Source organism: Homarus americanus, unplaced genomic scaffold, assembly GCF_018991925.1.
Source record: "Homarus americanus isolate GMGI-L3 unplaced genomic scaffold, GMGI_Hamer_2.0 scaffold34360, whole genome shotgun sequence".
In the NCBI taxonomy this organism is placed as follows: Eukaryota; Metazoa; Arthropoda; class Malacostraca; order Decapoda; family Nephropidae; genus Homarus; species Homarus americanus.
The window spans coordinates 1693551-1716749 of record NW_024739403.1 but is presented as its reverse complement, the minus strand read 5'-3'; the positions used below and the strand labels follow the sequence as shown (position 1 = coordinate 1716749).

At 38.7% G+C, this 23199-nt stretch overlaps 1 protein-coding gene across 1 annotated transcript in view; it reads right to left on the bottom strand.

The window, feature by feature from the left end:
• LOC121874702 (fibrillin-2-like) overlaps positions 1 to 23199 on the bottom strand; it is a 123796-nt gene that overhangs the window by 74591 nt on the left and 26006 nt on the right. Inside the window, exon 2 of the mRNA XM_042378955.1 lies at positions 6663 to 6745. Coding sequence (XP_042234889.1) covers positions 6663 to 6745 — 83 coding nt within the window. The remainder of the gene's footprint in view (positions 1 to 6662; positions 6746 to 23199) is intronic.

Below are 23199 nucleotides of genomic sequence, written 5' to 3'. Positions count from 1 at the left end.
AGTGTGGGGAGTCGCCTCCCCTGCCCTCTCATTGTCTCGCAACTTCAGCCAGACGTCTCTTACTATATATGGCCAGGTGTCTTTCCACGTGTGACCAAAACAACACAGGGTCCATAAACTCCCCTGGCTAGGAAACACCAACAAAACGCAGACTGAACCCGGACGAGGCAGTCGTCCCCTAGGAGGCATGGCCTCTAATGAGTCTACAACACCTCCTCACAAGGGCGACGTTGTAGAGTGCCCGCCTGACCCACATAACCACTTACTGGCCTTCTCAACCTCGGTGGCGGAGGGCCAGACACGACCCTCTTGAGCGACAACCCTACCTCCTTAGTCGCCCCTCGTAACTCTCCTGATGTACACCTCGACGCTAATAGCGTGAAGTGAGAGGAGGGCTGTGGCCTCGACAAGCCCCCCATGTTTATTATGACGACGGACAATTATTGTGGGCCAAGGACGCCTCTCCCCCCTTACCCGTACGCAACGTCTGCGGATATATATACGCTTCCCTTCAAGGTGTACCATTAATATATATTGTAAGATCATTACTGTGCCTTTATCTTGGCTTACGGGTTTAGCTAAGTAGGATTTCCACTTGGATGATTTCGTAGGAGGACCCTGGGAGCGCGGAGGCTGGCCAGACACGTCCTTACCCTGGGAGGATCTATTCCTATACCCCTCCCACACCACCACGTAATTATATTGATATTGAAACAGTTTATTTAGCCAGAAAAATACAGATACAGAGCCGATAATAATAACAATATTGACATGGCTGAGCCAATAAAGAGCCTGAGCTCCCTTATTGGCACCTGATATACTGTATACTGTACATTTATCGCAAGAAAGTACAGTATTACGTAACATTTAGTATCATCTGGAAAAGTACACTAACATGGTGTTAGTAAGAACAATTAGAATGTTACCACGGTTATCACTTCGTTATTTATTTTATTTTTATTTATTTATTTTTACATTTATATTATAAGTATATACATATTTTACAGTGGAGTTGCTATACATTAATATGAAAAGGGAGGGAAGCAGTACATCATGGGTTGTATTAAGGTGAAACAAGAGGACAGAAACTGACATATGTTGTCTTGTCGATAAATATATAATTATTGAATTGATAATGAACCTTAACTTTAAGTCAGTCATCCTTATCGTATAAAAAAAAAATTACCGACACCCAACGGGGCCTGGTGGGGGAGGGAAGCAAAATAAAAACTAAATGAGGAAAAAGAGTACTTATGTTAATTTACATCTCGAAGATGCCTGATGACCAGCTTTTTAAAGTGAGACAGATTGTAAAAGGATGGAAACACAGAAGGCAGAGCATTCCACAATTTGACTCTTTAAGGAAAGGAGGTAGCTACTATAACGGGTTATTCTAGAGTGCCCAACAACCACACAGAAACAGTGGGCACCATGGTCAAGACGAGTGTTACCGAATCCAGACGAAAAGCGTCAGTAAAAAAAGGTCACAGATAAAAGTCATAACCTAACCTAACTTAATCTAACCGAACCTAACTTAATTTAACCGAACTTTTACTTATTTTATTACCTTAATTGTCCTTTTCTCAACATATAAATGAAATATGACTTTTTTTCGGTGATTTTTTTTCCTATGACTTTATTTCCGTTCACCGTGTTACCACCCCATTGCCTTGCCGGCGGTACACAGGATACCAAATCTACCGAACATTGCCGTTAAAGTGCCTGTAAAAGAGAGTGAAGCAACACACACACACAAACACAAACACACACACACACACACACATATATATATATATATATATATATATATATATATATATATATATATATATATATATATATATATATATATATATATATATATATATATATATAATACACACAACGCTCACAAGTTATTGGACGTAGTCTTTTTCATTCCATTTTGTCTGGCATATTTTCATATTTGTGAGGTTCTTCACGAAATACAGATTGCACTCGATTGGAAAAGACGGTGCCTAGTACTGGTATTTTCCGTGATTTAATTTTATGGGTACTGTACCTGTTTATCGTACAGTACTTATTTTTTCGAAGCTTTTATTTAGTTGTAATTAAAAATATATATATATTGCATCCTCACCAAGGAAAAGTCATACGTCCGTATCTAAGTAAAATTACGAGAGAAATTGTATTAACACGACAACGCTTCGCTGGATATTCTTATCTCTTCTTTGAAAAGTAATGTACTGTATACTGTGATGAATTTCACGGTAATTCAACCAAAAGATTCGATTATATAATGCAAGAAGATTTTTAAAAAGTTAAAGGAAAAATAGTCAGGATGTCGTGACACATACTGTACTGTACTTCACACAGCAATAGTACAGTGCTGTATTGTCCTATGCAGGTACACACTAAACACACATTGACAGACATCAATTCGTGAATTTTCTGTCCTGGATTTCTTTTTCAAAATCAGTTTTCAGAGAGCAGTAAGCATCAAACCCCTTATTTTAAATTTCTCGGGGGAAAGACTGAAGTTTATTCCTTTTCTCAACATTTCTCGAGTCTGGCCACCCTGAGATACCGTCCAAATAATAACCCGACTTGCTATAAATTTGTAAGGTACATGTGGTGCCCTCACGACTTGGGGTGGGTACGGTAGGATACACTCGCTGGAATATTTTGGCCAACAACGTCGGGTATCTTAACCGGTGCTGTTAATAAAAGAATATTATTACAGTATCTAAAAAAACACTTAAAAACGAAGAAAAAAGTATGGGAAATATACAACGGTCATGATTACAAAAATTTTTTTTAAATATTTATAAATTAATTTTAATGTTTACCCTTGTGTTTGTATATTTAAGAAATTCTAAAATTTTCGTACAATGCACATATAAATTCATATATTGTATGCATATGCTGTCAACACTGGCACTTAAAACTTTATGATAAATTCAATAATAATAATAATAATAATAATAATAATAAGTCTTCGAACAAATAGTTAATTACAATGTTGATTTCGTTTGAACTTGAAAGAAAATCTGGTAAAAACGACAGTAATAGACAAAACACCACACGAAAAACAACAATAAAAGTAATAATAATAATAAAACAAAATAATGTTAACACTAAAACAATATTTAAAAGATATTTTCAAATGACATTCTTAAAACATTCCTCTCCGAATTAAAGAACAGTTTACAAATTCACTGTAAATTTTCATTTTCAATTACTTCTATATAAAATATCTAAGTAAGTTTTATATATTATGTGATACAGAACGAACCTTAAAGCTGTAATAATTATGTATTTCTGTGGTTTAACGCAACCAAACACCAATTCTTAACCATCCTTGTAAGCATTCGTTCGTATATGTGTTCCTACGACTGTCCAATGGAAACGAAGCTTTGCGATATAATTAATAGATTATATTTTTTCAGTGAGTTTTCTGGTTTGGGAGGAAAGTTTAACTAATTATATATTCCAAGGCCTTAAAACATTCAAGCGACGTTAACAAGAACAATTATAAGGCCTGGAAAAGTCTAGGGAGGTACCGAGATCAAAACAATAAAGCACAAACATAAATTCATGAATACCGACATGCAAAAAGCGAATACAGGTAAATGCAAAGTCAGGCACACAAGAAGAGAGTAGCCATGAAGACGCCTTCCACCTCCCACACGCACTTTTTTTTAACAAAATAATAAGCATGAAGAGAGTAAACACAATAACACTAAAATAATAACAGCTAAGAAGACAGGCCAACCACAAACACGACCAGTCAGAAACGATAACAAGTCTTGATTTGGACAACAACAAAAAATGAGCGAAGAATCACAAAGAGAATGCATAAAATCCCTGATATGTATCAATGAATGAAGTTTATGAGTTTAATTGAGGAAAGAGAGTAAAATAAACGCCAGTTTAGAAAGGCTAAAAATGACGTACAGTTGTCGGTGTTTCTAAACTGCAAAATTACTCGTACATTTTCAGCTTGAGAATTTTAGTCATTTCGTACACCCACCTCCTAATCGGACATAGTGGATGCGTGAGAAAAAATTGCTAAAACTGCGCATACACACACACACACACACACACACACACATACACTGATGCGGTCACTGAGGATGCAAAACAAGCGTGCAGTCTCCCCTGCCCATGCTGGTATGCTAAAGGAGAGGGGCAGCGCATAATCTCTGGCCACCCTCTACAATTTTGCCTTATAAGCCACACACTGCAAGCCAAAATTATGGTGGGTTGTGTATAGCCTTGTATCGGATGGGGTTGCCGGGCGTCTGGCATTTCGTGTATTATTATTGACAACTATTTATGATTCTAATTTCACTCTATCATATCAGTTTGAGATTGACTTTGAAATTATCAATAACATACAAAGTACATGTAGCGGGGTGGCAAGCATGAGTTGTATGAAGTAGGTAGGTGAAAGAAGGTTTAAGTGCGGCTGGGTGGCGGTTGGCAAGTCATCACCCATTCACGTACTCCATCTCACGTATCAGTGCGTGTCTTGGCATCCTCAGTACTATACAAAACAATGGCAGTGACACCGGGGTCTGGATGTTGTATAGGTGATAGCCACGGGACGAGCGAGGTAGTGGGTTGTAAGGTTATGCTGGCCAATGATAACACTGAAAACTACTAGTCCATGAATGACAATGAAGGATGCCATTGTACATGCTTCTGGCAAATGGTTTATGCACCAGTGAAGTAGAATATACAGCAATTTAGAATCTTCACTTGACTTGAGAAAGTATACTAAATATCAAATTGCCATTTCATAATCTAGCATATCGAAAGTTTAGCATCGAAGCTGCTTTCCAAGGACGAACATATGGCAAACGGAAAAACAGACTGTGTGTGTGTGCTCATTATCTATGGTTACAATTTTGAAGATAAGAGCTGAAATTTGGCCTGAAGATGCCATCCTCCCTAGAAGTGTCCCTGAAGTGGAATTTTGAAGATTTAACCCTAGTGGTCGGCCCCAACCCCAAATACAAGCACCCCCTCATTAAAAACACATCTGAATTAGGAGGAGGGTGGGGGAGGGGGGGTGTCAGCCCTCAAGTAGCCAAGCCCCCAACCAAAAGTGAACCCCTGAGCCCGACCAGTTTTTAACATAGAGCTGAATTTTGGTATGGTATTTTTTGCATATGAACTGAATTTTGGCCAATGGTGCAGGAGCCTGTGTCGTGATGTAAAGTCCTGTGGGATTTTAATGGGGAAATTGTGTCACGTATTCAAAAATGCTAAATTTGTCTGAAATAACATAAAACCCATGATGACACTTTGCCAATAAGTTAAATTTAAACTGACACCATTTTATTTTTCAAAATGGCGACCAATTTGTGGGGATCGATTTATTTCTTGTTATAAAAGGAGGTTAGAGCCGTCCGATTTCCAGGGATTTTTTTTATTATACAGATATGATTTCTGATATTTACAGATGAAAAATGGCCACCATTTACCACCATTTTGCAATATGGTGGACACAATGGAAGAAAATTAAGTTTTAGAAACGTCATTTTATCTGAGAAGTTTATAAGCCTTCCACTGTTAACATGCTTGACTACAACACCTGTGGAATTTACTTTATAACATTTTCGTTCATGTTTCACAAATTCGATATTCTACAATCACCATGGTCGCTTCTTCAAATGTTACATAAACAAACTTGCCTTCAGAAAGATTCACTGGATACTATAATTACCTTAACGTTTGTCAGTATGTAACGGTAATTCTGTATATACTGTAGAACATGATGTCAACTTTTGTTACATAATGGATGTATTCATCAAGAGAAATACAATTTATTCGGTGTTTCTTTATACACTAACAGCACAGCCAAGCCTGCTGTTAAGTACTCAACCACCGGAAAAGAGAGCAAGAGTTGGCATGGAATCTTGCATATTTTACAAGTTATATGTCATATTTATCCTGTTTCTTTGGTTCCCCTCCCTAGCAAAGAAGGAAACCAGGGTTGGAATTTCAAGAGCAGTTGTTCAACTTTATAGATGTTACGTTTGTTGTAGTAAATCTTTAAGTTGTCATAATAATATACTGAAATACTGGTGAGAACAGTGTTCCCAGACTGTCACATCGCTATTTTTAGCAAACTGTAGCACTTCATTTAACTTATATTTTAGTGACGTGGTTTGAAATAAACAATTACTAAGCTCATCGGTTGGCAGTGCTTTAAATTTATCAGCTTACTATGTCATTAATCATCCAAACTTCTTACAATGGAGTATTATATCAGACTTTGTGTTGGTTGTGGCCATGGTAACCTGCTGACATTCACCAAGGCCAGCGTTGGCAGCTCTCACCACGGTGTCAATTTTCGTCAACACAGAACAAAACACTTGATGTTTGGTAGCCTGATATGCAGCTTACACAAAAATGATACACAAACAGTTGCAAGAGATATAAAAATGCTACACTTCTCTTTAGTATACGACGTAAATGTCGGTTTTGACTTGTGCGAAGCATTCACATAAAACATTAAATACTGTTTAGTTAAATTAAAGATAAGTACTGTATTGTGATTTACCTAAAAGAACTATCAAAACCAACTATGGACAGTTTAAAGGTTAACACAGATCACTAATAACTTAAATGACATGGAAGTACACAATATAAAACCATATTGGAATACTCACGTATAATACAAAGGTTGTTGCCAGGCTTCTGTTGCCAGCCCGGACAGCAGAAACTCCGGTGACGGGAGCCGCATACGTTGGGTCTGTAACATGGAGATGCAAAATTAGAACAAGGTTGACGAAGAATTTGTCATTAGAATCATCAGTGCTACGCTGGTCGTATGCCTACAGGGTGTCCCAGAAAAATGTCCCTGTCCCTCTCACTCCATGTCTGCTCCCTGCCTCCCTCCAACTCAGTGTCTCAGGGAGCAGGCAAGGAGGAAGGGAGACAGGGACATTTTTCTGGGACACCCTATAAACACTATACGTTTTTATGCCTTGCCTCAATGTGGAAAACACACATATTACCGTCGTCATACTGTACGGTCAGTAGGAGCGACGTAATTTTTGCACTGATATTGACTGTCCAGTCTCGAAACTTAACAAGTATATGTATCTTGGTGACAACTACGAGATCCGATTAAAAGACTCCAATGTCACCGAAGACTTTTAGACTATGGTTATTCTTTCGGTTAACATTTGCGTTTAGCTCATAGTAAGTGGTTTCAGTCGGCTTAACAGTCAAGAAATTTCACGTTAAAATTATCTCAACAGAATGGTGATTACTACATCATGGTGGTTAATCTTTGCGCTCATTGTGGAAGCCACATGGTTTCTAATTTTGAAGGAAAAGAAAATTCCTTAAATATAAATTTAACTTGAAGAAGAAAAACAGATAGCGTGTATGCTTTCGTGAAGTCGAATGCATGTACTGGATGGAACGCTCTCCTTCCCCTGGTTATAATAATCCCTTGGTTAGGGTGGGCCTACCAGTCTTCAAGAAAATCTATTAAATCTAACCATCCATTCAAGAGATATTCATATAAATGATAGGCCATGGATACGACGGAGCGCTTGACTCCAAAATATCTTGTGCATGTGTTGAGTCGTGCTAGCACGAAAATAAAGAAGGGTTGAGTAACTGTTTCTCAAGTTGCTATTAACGAGCTCAGACGTTGCTCTAAAGTGGTGATGGCAATCCACTTAACTAATCATTCAAACTGTTCGCTACACAACAACCAACCTCTTGGACACGAGTATATGGAGATGACGTAGAAGGGCACAGTAACGACTAATGACAGTATCAGCGACTGTATCAGTACTGTGGAGAGGTTCAAGGGGGTGCTTTCGAAGGGCAAAGGGCAGTAAAAGCGGCTGGGTAGGTAGGTAAGTGGAAGCTTTCATCCTCTAATGGACTTCTTGATGGAGTACAAATATGGCGCGATTGATGATGGCGACTAGTGAGGGAGGTACTATGCTGTGTTCGTTGAACGTTTTACGGGTTCCCATTAAACGCCAACACTTTACAATTTACTTTGACGTGCTTTATTATTGTTATTTCAGATGATTTTTTGTTTGTTGTGCTGCTGGCTGGTTCACTACTAGAGTCCTGCCGAGAGAAGGCAAAAGTTGTTTGTGACAACTTTTCATAAGTCAGGTTTGAAAAGAAATACTACTGTATAGTACGGGTCTGCTCGGCCATCTGGGTGTCCACAAACTTAAGCTTGTCCTTTTCCTTTTGTACTTACATATTATGGTGACCACGTGTATGTATCATTACTAGTCGAGGAGCAGAACACGGAATTCAAGTTTGTGTCAGATATCAAGGTCAAAACTGAAAGGAATAAGTTAAATCTAGTAACTGATTTATTATGTACTGCGGTGTCTGTTTACCCACTGAAAATATTAACACACACATACTGGTCAAACCTATTGTGTGTGTGTGTGTATTTTGGAATGTAGTTAAAGTATTGTAAGCGTGTTTGTTGGCCTCGAGTTTACATCTATATGTGTAAAAGAACTTGTACATACACCATCCATAGTATATATATATATATATATATATATATATATATATATATATATATATATATATATATATATATATATATATATATATATATATTACACACGCACTCTTGTACATGAATGTGCACAGCCTGGCCAGCTAGTCGAGCCTGACGCCTGAGCCCTGTTAATCCAACCTCCGTCATGCCTGATTCTATCTTCAAGATGAGGCGAGCATCATTACATATTCATGGCCACGATAGTGGCGGGTCAGAGAAATATGACGGGCGTCCACCATGATTTCATGCTGCCGAAAACTTGGACTGGCAACTTAAGTGTCCAGGGTACGAGAACCGGACAACCGGTTGGTGGTATCGCGTTAATGCAAATTGTTGATAGTGTGTTTATCAGAGCCGACACACTTGGCCATGTCTGGAGAAGTTGCGGTACTTAAGTTAAAGTTTAAGAGATAATTGTCTGAAATAAGTTTCAAGGGCTCTTTTTGAACCAGGATGAGCATACTGTTTTACATGTGTCCGTGAGCCTTCTCCAACACACACAGGCTCTTGTGGGGTGAAATGTAGCATAAACTCTTTTTCTTCCTCTTTCTCATAACTTAACACGATGAAGATTTGCAGGACAGTGTCACCCAAGAGAACGGAAAGGATACAAGCCAGCTGTTCTGTGACACGACGTATAATATTTATCGTCAAACAATTACAAGTTACAAAAATATAACAAATCGTGATCTGTCAAATAATCATTGTTGCAAAGTCTCAATCAACGGAGCACAAAACCGTGACTCAATTAAGGATATGTTGAAGATGGAAGCCCCAGAAAAAAAAAATCCTAATCAGTATTACACACTTAAAATATCTCTTGTTGGTTTTCTTCAGGTCTCTTTGGTTAGTTCGAGTACTCTTGGTAATCACTACACACTTTATGTACAGTTGCCTCCATTTGTAACGGGTACAGTGGCTGACGTGTTAAGTGAGATGTGGCACCACCAGACAACAGATAGGAGCCAACGACGTTCTACTTGGTAATCTTTATTAAAACTACAACCATGCAGGAAATGTAAGAATTCGCAGATTAGGGGAGGGACTGCTTGTTTAACATCCTCGGTTTGGTTACAATAGGGAGGGTAGTTCTGCCCACTCTGCCAGTTTTACTGCGATATAAACAAACAGTGGTGCCACATCTCATAAAACGTCAGGCCACTGTACCTGTTATAAATGGAGGCAACTAACTGCCCACGTTCAACAAATGTTAACTCCTATGATGACTTTTCTCAATAAATACCCATTAATTGTATATTCCTAGAATTCGTTCATTTTACAGAAGGCTTACATTGAAATTATATATTAATACTACCCTTCTTGTGAATATGGAAAGATATTAAATCCCAAATCATAAATATAATTTTATGTAAATCATCAACGCTCTTCAAGAAAAGCACATTTATTGTTAGTTAATTAGACTGGTCTTTAGTCGAGTTACCCAGCATGATGCAACCTCCAATGAGAAAGAAAACGAGGTGGTCAGACCTACCAGCTGGCGACACCATCAGGCACTCGAATTTCATGGGTGCTTGGGATCCAAACATCCCGACTTCAACGTTTTTCTCTCCGCCGTATACATTTATCAAATTAAGATACAATCTGAGTATTTGTACGTCCTCCCCAAGTGATGTAGTATTACCACTTGAAGTATCAACAGCTGAATGGTTACATTATGAAAAGTTTGTTTGTACTTATCAGCAAACTGTACTGATTTAGTGGCCCTCGTGTATAACTAGGTGCGTTCTACCTGTATGTTATCAGATATTGTAATCATTTATTTGGTATATCAAATACTATAAAAATGGGATTTGTAAATTGTATACTTAAAAATACACTGAATTGGGAAAGGACTTAGAAAAAATGCAAATAATAGTAATAAATGGGATACGAGAGTGAAGAGAGGGGGAGTGTGGGAGACGTCGGTGAGTGAGACTCTTATCCCTCTCATCTGCCTCCTCCTCCAGCACTCTGTTTTTGTGCTTCCACCCACACCCCTCCCCTCCTTCCTCCGTGTGTCTGCCTCAAGCCCTGCTTGCCATTTTTTTTGCTTAACTCTCCCCCTGGGCTCTTGTCAGCTGACCCACCTTGACCAGCATTTAGTGCTTACTACTTCTCTATCCTTTGACAAATCTTCACCTCTGCGGTTTGCGACTACTGCTTCCCCGGCCAGTCCCTCCTCAGCTGGCTCTAGTTCCTGATGCCTACCCTCCCTAGCTGACCCTAGTCCCCGATGCCAACCCTCCCCAGCTAACCCTGTGTTCATCGATAGCTAGTCCTTGGCCATGGGCCCTGGTTCTTCCCCTCCCCCAACCCTGGCGTGAAGGAAGATGATGGAGGAAGGAGGCAGTGGTGGCAGTCAGGCAGTGTTGGTAGTGGCCGGCAAAGTCATCACTCACACAACTTCTATAACTTCGTTTCCACTTCCTCGGAAACTTTCCTCGTGATGACTGCGGTGTGCTTACACCTACTTACAACCACTAAATTACTTGTGTCTTTTCTGAACAACGATTTCAGGCCTGCGTTCAGTGCGTCAGTCATATGTAAAAACAATCAGTATTAAATCTAGAAGACAAGTGACGCTATTACATACACTCCTGGCTTTGTAACCTCACATCTTGATTTCCCCAGGGAGGAATATACTTCAGTGTAATTATTCTCACATTAACGTACCGAAACGAATTTACGCTTGTACTAATAATTAAACATATTAACGTTTACTTACTTATCCTTATGGTATTCAACCCTGCTTATGTTAGGACATCTTTACATTTGATTACAACTGTCTTCTTTCAATCGTACTTGGTAATACTCTGACTTACACTTGCACACTAAAAAATTAATTAATATATCATGTCGACTGACTGTAGTATACGCATTGTTATACCCGAGTTCGTAACACTAACAACGTAACACAGACCATGTTGTAAGGAATTTTATTAATATAAAGACACAGTAACAACTTTTGGTGTGAGGTAGTACAATTGTACAGGTTATTTCAATCAATCAGAGTACCTTCCTCGTATCTGAGGGTTGGCGACCACAGTCCTCCACTCTAAACGTTCTCGGGCTGTTTTTACCAATCCTCCAAGGTTTCGTATCTCACTGGGAACCCAGTTTTTATTGTCATTCATCCATCCTAGTCTCTGCCTTCACCCTGGCCCTCCTACCCTTAGCTTTGCCCATTAATATTTCTGTTATTATCCCCCCATCCCTAATTATATGATCAAAGTATCTCACTTTTCTTTTTCTGCACATTTCAAGTATTTCTCTTGAAGTTTTTCCTAAACATAGTATGGGTTATTTGCACCTCTTTAAAGAATTGTTAGTGTCGCGTATTTAGATGCTTTAACGGCCAGGGTCTTCAAACACTGTTCATTAGGTCTCAGCTTCTACACTACACTACACTACAGGCAGCGTTTAAAAAATCAAGATATCTATTCTTAAACCCAGGACAGCTTTTAAAATTTCAGATATGCATGTTTTAATTTACTGTTTTTTTTAATAATTTGCTTCTATCACAAGACATTTTTTTTAATAATAATGACATTCTTCCCATTAATGTTATATCTATCAAGGTTATCCCTGGCTAATAACTTCAAGCTTCCCACAGAACTAAGCGCCACTAATAAATATATTACGTAGTAACAGTTTCACAAAGAATTTTATCATCTCCACCTAAACAAACATGAACCGACAGTTAAATCTTAGAAAACAAGTACAGTACAACCCTTGAGACTGATAGTGATACTGAAACAGTTTATTTAGCCAAGTGAGTCTGAGCCCTCTTAGTGACACCTGTTATGTATATACATACTAAAGTGCTGTACATTTACCTCAAGGAATTAATTTAAAACATTTATTATCATCTGAATTACTACATGTAACATGGTGTTAGTAAATACATAATACAATGTTAACACGTTTATAACTTTTTTATAGTTTTTTACATTTATATTATAAATATATACACATTTTTACAGTAGAGTATAGTTGATATATAGTAATTTGGTAAGTGGGTGGAAGTGATACATCATGAGCTGTTAGAGTGAAACAAAGGAACACACAGTCTGTGGGCATTATTAGAAGAACATTTGTTCATCTGGATGCACCTACTGTATATTCAAGGCTCTGTACACTGCTCTGGTTAGGCCACACCTTGAGTATGCTAATCAAATTTGGTCGTGTGGTCATTTTTTTCAAGTAGGTCATTGCCTGCACAACTCTCCTCTGGGTCCCCATTGTGTATGATGCTACTGTTGCTGTCATCTCTGACCTCCAGTGGAAAAAAAATACCAAAGAAACTGAATAAGTCCGTCTCATTTACTCAGATATACTTTCGCCAATATATATTTTCCACTTAAAAAAAATAAAGTCGTTTTCTTGTCTTAATTGAGGCGGGAAAGTAACGTACAAACAAAAGACTCCGGATTATGTTTTCAGTGTTTCTACTTTAAAAATGAAGCCAAAATTACTCTAAGACGCTACTGTCACTAGATGCATATTTTACCCAGTAATTCGAAAAAAAAAGTATCTTTCAGAATTCGGTCGATCCAAACATCTTTACTCCAGTTTTCATTTCCGACGTTTCAAAATTTTTATTTATGTCGTCACAAAAATCACCAGAACCCAGACCAAGACAAGAGGGTTCAACTCTATTAAAAATTAAGTCTTTTTTTGTGGGGGGGTGTTTATAACTGTGGTTAATGAATAGGTACGAATCCCGCGACCCATAATTTGCAGAGCCGGGCAAGACGAGAGAGAGAGAGAGAGAGAGAGAGAGAGAGAGAGAGAGAGAGAGAGAGAGAGAGAGATTTTCATTCTGAAACATCAATTAACTGTTTTTGGGCTCCTATAAGATTAATCCTATGGTCGTATTTTGGCGTAATTACATTGCCAGTGATTTTTTCTCCCTCTTGTACTTTATAAACAACTCCGTTGTTTCCATTTTCCCGTGTGATTTTATCAAGATTTATCTTATCCACGTTTTCATTGTGGATTTACATGATATATATATATATATATATATATATATATATATATATATATATATATATATATATATATATATATATATATATATATAAATACCATAGAAAAAACAATTCGTCCCATTAAACGGCATTTTATATATTATTTTAATGTATTTAATCACACTAATACTGGAATTAGTATAAAAACTTAAAAAAACTCACTTAAATTCTGAAGTGTAAAAAAGAGAGACAAATTACATCATCTAGAAACACATCATAAAGGTCCATTAACAAAGAAAATCAGACATTTAAATATAATAAACTATAATAAACTCACAATCACTCAAAAGTTATATAAAGATCTACAAACAGGGAAAATCCTTAACCAAAAATAATATAGATATCCATAAAAAAATCACAACTTAGCATTGTTCTAATGTACTGTACCAGTGCCCAGTAGGTGAATACTGTACTGATTGTGCTTCACCCTAAACCTTAATTCACTTGGCAATTCATAAGTCTTTTGAAACATTTTAATAACAAGAGAAAGATGTCATTTCCTTTGATTTTAAGGAGCTTTCAAAACCACAGAGAACTATACCCTTTCCACGCTAACCTGGCCCGTAAGCCAGGTATAAATATAGCCGATTGCTTCATAGAAAATGCTGGTAGTGCCCAGAGATCGAACTACCGACAGTAGTCGAGCGCTGTATCCACTCGACCACCGCACTCCTACCATATAACCTATTCGGGTATCAAGACAAACTCGACATGGTAGTGCTTTTCTTAATCTATAATTTTGGTGGAAGAATTTTGTAAAGTGAATTTTTTCCGATCTACCCATAAGGAAAACACTACACATCACTGCCACACACACACACACAATAGCACCCAGACCCTGTACAGAATACTCGTGTAGACACTACACTTCCTTCCATAAAGCTGCCATCGCTAACCATACAACGTATTTCCAGCTTCTGTGATTTTAAAGGCATCGTCATTGTTTTTTGTTTTTTCTATGTACATTTCAAGGAATCCTCTTTGTATTTAGAGACCTCAGTGTTTGAAGAACTAATATCAAGAATGTGCATTTTAGGAAAAAAAATGTTGTATCATGAAATATTCAGGTGTAACAAGTGAACATTTATTTGAGTGTGTGACGATGGTTTAGGAGAACAATCTGAGTATTTCATAATTTCCATATATTTACGTATACCAGAAATAATAATGACACCATTGCTGATACAACATTGGTATTGACAAGTTACAACTCTATACAGCACGCGACTGAACTGAGCTGCTGACATAGTCATCTCTGAAACTCCCAAATCTGACATTGTCTTTGTTACATTAAGGTCCAAATTCTAATTAGACTTCTTTGTACAATATGTAAGGTGGTGTTTGTTTAATTATACTGGGTTCAACTTCTTTTCTTCATTATTTATTATACTCCCCTCCCACTGGGGTGAGTCATGTCGTTTTTGTACATGCAGTTTTTCTCTCATTCTCATTATCTACTTAAGTTATATAATCGCACACTCCATTCCTTTATTTCTGGGTCAATCGCCTTAGACCTTAATACGTGTATACCTTCAACCTGCAGTCTTTTTTGTTCCCATTGGAATTTTGAAAGGTCAAATGTCATAAAAGTGTAATATCATATCATCAAGTATCCAGAAGCCCAGTTCGCTCATGTTTATTTGTATCACTAAAATATCACTCGTGGAGGGTGCTGAGTTGTGATGCTCCCTGGCTACCGTATCTTAACAACGCTACGAAAGATTTTCTTTAGGTTCGACTCAAACAATCCTGAAAGCGGGGAGGTTGTTGAGGAATAAAGTAAATCTCAAGTGGGAGAAACTTGTCCCTTTTTTTTCAGACTTGTATATAGAGTGGGACTGCCGCCCTTGTGTAAACAATGTATGTCACGACATATCGTTATCTGTAATTTCTGGGCTAAATACACAATTTCAGTTTCAGTAGTGGCCCCAGGAAAGCACGCCATAAGGAGGCACCTGTTAATGTAAAAAGCCCATATTCTCAAAAGTCCCTGCGAGTAATCTGAAAACGCAGGAGTATGCTAAATTTGGCTATCACTGATCACGAGGCTGATCGTTTATTGTTTACGGTGTAGACATGGGAGTAGATTATGGGGGAACGAAAATTCAACGGCCATAATCCCCATGAGAAAACTATAATCTTAAATTGATGATAATCGACATTATTTCGAGACAAGATCCATCCTCAGAGTTGCCAAACATTGTCAGTCGGCCAGGCATCAAAAATTTACTTACCTCGACAGTTACCAAGTTTAATGTCTGGTACTGTTAATCTACAAGGACACCGACAGTCATGCTCCTCCCTATGAATGGCTGGAAGTAATTTATAGACAAAATTCCTGAGGGGAAAAGTTATTAGCAGTTGGTATATGAGCACTGCCGTACAGAGTGGCAGACACGACCATAAAAATTTAGCTACTTCCTCCCTGGCAATAACATGATCCTTCGCTGTAAAAGCTGTGCAATATAATGAACCTCATCCTTGCGTTCAGAAACTGCTCCGTAACTATTGCACTATGTAAAGTTACCATTTCCATTGATATTAATGTTCGCCTTAAAGGTTTTATGATAAAAGCTTTAAGTCTAACAGAACTCGCCTTTTATGAAGTTCGGTTATAACCTCCTTGTATGGTCGGCCGTGCCACCAGCTGGGGGGTAAGTGACATCCATAAAGTGTCACGTCGAGGCATTGTAGCCCACCTCATCCTCCCTCCTGCTGCTGCTGCTGCCAGACTGTGAGCTACGCCTCTACATGTCTCGCCCTATGCAACAGGCCATGAGGTTCGGTTTTTTCTCACACTGCAACATAATATGACTAGACTTCCAACATGTCTATCTATTGATGCAACAGACCATGGGGCTACGTTTCAAGCATCTCTCCCCACCTACTGTTACGGTACGTGGCAGTAGTTCCCTGGGATACTAATTAATAAAGTTCTAAGTTTCAATAGAAATGATTGGTGTTCTGTAATGTTCTTAATTCATATACCCCCCCCCCCAAAAAAAATCCTACTTACAGCCCAGAATACTTAAGAAATATTCACAACCTGAGCCAACATTAACTACTACTGCTGCTCATATACCTCCAAGAAAATCCTTTTAGATTCAATGAGAACACCATAAAATTCATTAACAGCGCCACCCTGCTAAAATATGGAAAAACAAAAGTTTTGTGATCTTGGTTTTGCATATTCAATGCAAACTGGTTTCCCTCCCTTTTTCTATTACCTTCAGTTTAGCTGTGCTTGACGACCGTGTTTCATTATCAACTGTACATTATTATATTAAGGTCAATACACAAATAACACCAATCATAATGGCTTCAAGATAAGCAGGAACTCAGTCTTTCGTTTTCCTTTTATAACAATCAGAATATTTAATTATCCTAGTAACCATATTATTTCCCTTCTTCTGTACTGCACCGTAATTTTCAGTAAATTTTAATGTTCAAAACTGAAGGCATTGCTGGTGACGTCACTAATAATTGTCTTGTCCAAAAGCTCTTAAGTCCTCGAGTAAAATGTCATCCTTTCGTATAGTTTGTTTTCAAAATGCTTCACTTGTCATGGCCAAGATCAAGGCTGAAATCCACAAGAGGAGTTATTCTTCCCACACAAAAGGTAGTAACGACATAATAGTGCGTGTAGTACGACCCCAACGGTAAGAGTGACAACTGATGTTATGGCCCGCCGTGGTGACCCGTGGGAGTAAGAGCTCCACCCAAGGATGCCTTAACTCATGGTGACGCTGGCTGTCCACGCTCCTCACCACTAGTCCCTCGAGGATATTTAGATGCTTCACCCTCATGATCAAGACAAATGGGGCACTCGCTAAGAGACAGCACCGAGACTAAAACATACAAATCACTCACAACTACAACGCAGCAAATTCAGCGTCACAATTATAATGAACGTGAAAACGGCAACGACTGAGCGAGGTTGGACAGTTTTGCAAAGTGATACAGGCACAATGGAAATATTATCAGAAAACAATAAACAGGATGAATAATAAGGGCAAAAACTGTCAAGTGAACAACAGAAAACATGGGGAGAGGGTAAACAAGAGTATCAAATAAAGCTCGACTTGTCAACACCAGCCGGGACTGACGTAAACAAAGCAGTACCATGTGGAGGGCGGCTCCACTACATCACATCTGCCCTCTTAGCAGTCACTTCGCCACAAAAAAAGAGATCATGTACAAGATGCGTTTATGTAGGTTAATAATATGGAGGATGAGATAAAAAGAAGAAAGAGAAAGAGAAGAGAAAGGAGGAGCAGGCGGCAGCAGCAGCATAAGATGAATGCGTGACCCCATAAATCCATCGGTATGTGGCGGGGGACGGCAGAGGGCGCGCCTCTTCCTCCGTCTGTGGCTAAGATCCCCCAGTCTCTGTTGCGCCTCCTCCTCTGTTCGAGCTTCTTCCTCCGATGCTGTTGGTATATGTAACAAACAAGAAGCTGTTGAACAAACTTTTCAATATACTTCTTGTATACCGTATCTGTTGTCCAAGCTACAACTCTTGGTGTTGATTTTCTTCTTTTTCTTGTTGATTATTTTGGTAACGTTACTGTTAATAATACTAGTCTTACTGAAGTTCAAGTGTTATTATTATGATAGCTGTATGTGTTTTCATAGCTGTTGCTACTCCTGCTTCTTATCTACTGCTGTGGCGGTTGTGATAAACGAAATAATAATTACTTTTGTTAAGAACTTGTAATCAGTTTCCTTGTAGATGTGTAAAAATAAAATTAATAAAAATCTAACATTATCCAACAGTCCCTGTAAAAGCTTAAAAAATTACTGCCTCGTTGCCCTTGCAATATATTCAAAACTACTTATCGTCTCCAAAGGGCACAAAAAATATCATTTATTTAGGCTTACCTGTTTTAAAGCCTTGTCCAGGGTCCATTTTGGATTTCCATTCATGACAAAAGTTAACTGGTAGTGAGGTGTGCTGTAGAAATGTTTTTAATATTTTTTTTTTTACACTGTACTGCCTGGTGGTAAGAATAATGATAGTGACTGAGGTTTCTGTGATTCATTGGTCTGAAAGTTAGGTTATGTTCGAGTAGAAAAGTAGACCCACATACCAATGAACCGTGGGAACGTGGAACCGTAACCAAATTTAGTAAAATCTAGGTGCAATCCTGAGGCATATTATTGCCTAGCGATAATACCTCTACCTGTATATACTCAGGTAAAGTTTTATTGACATATCTGCATCAATACAAGAGTTATGGTTCGGATAAGGACCAATCAACGGACACCCAAACGAATGACGGTCTCGTGTGTCCTTGTTTTTAAGGTAATAGACTGGCGGCGAAGGTGTGGCTATTGGGGAAGGCTAGAGGCCACGTACAAAAAAAAATAGTAGTAGTTGTAAAACCTACTATACCTAGATATTAACACACTACAAAAATTTTAATAACCTGCTTCTTCTTCTTCTTCTTCATCATCATAATAATCATCATCATCTCACGTACATTCTACACAACACGACTGTGAGTGCACCTGTTGTGTTGTTGTAGATTAAATAACTCGTTTGTGTAGAAATGACTGTACTTACATGACAGTCTGTGTAATTGCTCTCGTTCCCCTCCATAAATAAATGTAATATCTTCCTCAGTCAATGGGCAATACTTGTAACATGTGTGACTGATAATATTCCTCAATAAACGACATGTAAGTATAAACTGTTTGTATGTGTAGTTACTATTATTATCTAAGCACCTGTATAATGTTGTATACCTTAAGTAATGATTTGTACAAAGAGAAGAGGCGTGTTTGGGGCAGCAGTATTGAGTTGTAAAGCGATTTAGTGGGATAATGTAGCGCTAAACTGCTCCCCCAGATGGCGCTAGTGGAGGAGTCTCTCTCTCTCTCTCTCTCTCTCTCTCTCTCTCTCTCTCTCTCTCTCTCTCTCTCTCTCTCTCTCTCGGATTCGTTTCCTTCATAAGATTCCCCCTATCGTTTAGTCCCAGTTTTCCTGCCTCGACTCTTGCACACACTTTCTTTCTCCTTCCTTCTCGTGCATTCTCTTTCTCTTTCCTTATGCATTGTCTTCTCTCCCACCTTCTCGTGCATTCTCTTCTCTCCTTCTTTCTCGTACACACACACACACACACTCTTTCTCTTTCCTTCCTTCACATCCATTATCTTCTTTCCATCGGTTTCATATATTATTTAATGATATAATACCACGAGTAAATGATTGCGTTAAAGAAAGTGCTTTAAATAAATAAAAAAATCAAGACTTTTTGTTTCGTGTGTTTACTTTCGACAGCTAATGAAACCAAGCGACCAAATAACGCAACGTAACGTAACATAAATTAACAATAAAAAATGGACACTGAAATAAAAAAAAAACAATGTGACACTGATTCAAAACGATGTATTATACAGTATTTTGAAATAAAAAACAAAATAAAACGAAGAATAATTTGACCAAAAAGAAGACCAAAAAAAAAAATCCACTGAACTTCCTGAAATGTAAAATTTGACAATATGAAATATAAAAAAGAAAAAAGAAAAAGAAACTGATAGAACACACTAACAATCTGACATAATGAACAAATATTTTTTTAGGTACAATGAACAAAACTAAAAATTTTGACTACAAATAACACAAAACAATAAAGCATATTTTCACTCCATGAACATAACCAAAAACATCTTGATATTGAAGGGAAAAACATTGATGCCGACCAAAACAAAAGGATATAAAGTTCAACAACAATAATATCAACAACAAAAAGACACTAAACAAAAAATCATCTTGACAATATCAACAGAAAATATACAAATTGAACGATAACACAAAAAAATACTGTAGATGCTGAACGAAATAAAATAAAAAATGATTATGAATAGCAACAAATTTTCAAATAAAAGCAAATGATATTTACATTTGACACTGAACGTAACAAAAGAATATATCATCCTGACACAATACAAAATAAAATGGTGACTATCAAACAAAAAAGGTCTTTGGTATTTTGATCAATATGAACGTAATTCAGTATATGAACACAATTTCTTGGCCACAGTACTGGAGTGTGTGTGTGTGTGTGTAGAGCAGGTATGTAGGAGAGGTGAGTGAGGGCACTGTCCCTCCCCCTCACACCTTGGTGCTTGTACTTGTCAAACATTTACTTGTATTTGCTTACGTCTTGAGGGCGCACCCTATTGTTCCCCAGGTGTTACTGACACCCGGCCCGGCGAGCACGCCCACCCACCTCGGCCCACCCGCACCCACCCACACTGTTGTTGTTGGTTATGTCATGGCCCGCGCCCCGCTAGTTGTGCTCTGTATTGTCGGGAGGAGAGATGCGGGCGCTGCCTTGTGACCACGTGCCTCTAAACTGACGTGTTCCTGGGGGTACTACATTACCACCTCTCCCAATGTAACTAAAGTTCATGTTGCGAGAACTACCTCAGTACCGTCATCAGGTAGAACCCCTTCACATCTAGATTCGGGACACCCGTCATGCTTTACAAAATACAGGTAGTTAGGTTTCGGAGGGAAGACCCTCACCTAGAACTCTAGGATCTTAGCCCTGTGGTGTCTAAAAGCAGGACATCCGTCATGCTTCAAACTGAAACCAGTAAAACGGCCTCCTTCCCCGACGAGCCATAGGTTGTGGGAGTGAAGACTCTCCTCACCAGCAGCTATACGTGACGGCTGCTGGTAATCAAGACATGTTTATTGAAACACAAACACTGGAGCGTCGTAAACCTCAGCAGGTCAATCTTGCTGGTGGAGGTTCTTGTTCGCGAGCGTCGACAGTCCAAGGGTCAACATTACCCACCATCATAGCAGCCCGCACGACCATCAGCCCGCACCCCAAGCCTTACCTCCAGATTTGTCCTGGGTGAGTCAGCGGCAAGACTCGCGCTTCAGGGCACACGAGCAAACACAGACGCCAGGCCTGTACCACGCCGACACCCCCAGCCTCCCAGGGCCGGGCCTGGGTTCTCGCTCCTTCCTAACCTGGCTTACCAAAGTTGGAGTCCTCACTCTTGCAGCAACCACATTATACATCATTATACATCAGTGTACTCTACTGATGGACGTCTGCTGGGGTCTATTACAACGGATTTAAAATCGTCTTTATTATTTATTTATTTATTTATCTATTTATTATTGTAGTTGTTGTATTTGCTTTGGTTTATTATATTCTAAACAAACGACACGTGACCTAATATGAGGCAGTAAGTAAAGTGATCTTGAATGTGAGGTAGTGCAGGTGGTGTTTTTCTATACTCTATTTGGCACCTCCTTTTTAACACCCTTGCTACACTGGTGCTGAGGTCTGGCACAACGGCGTTAACATCACCAGATCGAAGAATGAAACACTTTGCGACGAAAGCAATGGCGCCTTACAAAATGCCTCCTGATTACATGGCACTCGTCACCACGGACCACAGCCACCCTCTATAGCGAGTCTATACAAACTGCTGCAGGTTCATCACTAAGCTGTCACCGAATATGCCCAGCAACCCGGCATTATTCCAGCCCAGGAGAGATACAATCACCGTCTTTGTGCGCCTCATCTGATACACTGCTTCAAAAGGTCGTCGATAACGTGATTCCCATTAAGAGTTTATCTATCTCAAGGTGGCTTCATCTTTCAAGATTTTTTTTTTCGTTTTAATGGGATGTTCCTTTGTCGAGCGCAATCACACGCAATCACACATACACACAATATCGCATCTTACTTCTTCTCAGCAGGTGTCAGGGAGTTGCCGCCTCTCGTCTCCACAGTCGTATGCAAATTTTGGGTTCAGTCAATAACCTATGCAGCTCATGTTTCTTGTAGTTATCTCTAATTAAATTGAAGGAGGGGGGAGGCCTGCCACGTCACCGCCCAAACACAACAGGCTCGGTCCTATTATGTCTTATCACTTCAGTTTTGACTCGGTCTTTGTCTTTCATCCACACAGGGTTTATCTCCGGTTTGTCTCTCATCCACACAAGGTTTATGTCGTGTTTGTATATCATCCACACAAGGTTTATGTCCTGTTTGTATATCATTCATACAAGGTTTATGTCGTTTGTCTATCATTCACACAAGGTTTATGTCATTCCTATCTATATTTCATAAAATTGCACCTTATTCTTGAACATTATTTAAAGTGTTCTCCGTGGAATAAAAAGAATAACAGAGAACAAGACAATGGAGAGGAACAAAACATATTCCTGCAGTTTGAAAGCCTTTGCATTTACACTGTACTATACCACTGTATGTTCTGTTGAATCGAAATAAATCAATTTAAACCTTAGCGTAAAACAAAATAACTAATGAATGGTAGTATCGCAGTGGTACCGCCTAGTGGAGTGTTGTGGTGGTGTGGTTGTAAGGTGATAAATAATGATCCGTCATGAGAGGTTGTCTGGTACACCAACACAGATCACTATTAACAAGACCGCCTCTCTCTTTTTAGGTAGTGAACCAAGGTCTTAATCCTCAGCCAACATGTAATATTATCTTCACGCCCGTTAATTTAGAATGGTATTACTCTTAATATGCTTTAAGAATAGACTTTTTTGTTTTCTCAAACTGCTTGTGTGTTTGTGTTAATGTTTTTTTTTTCTGTAAGTAAGTGCTACATGTTGTT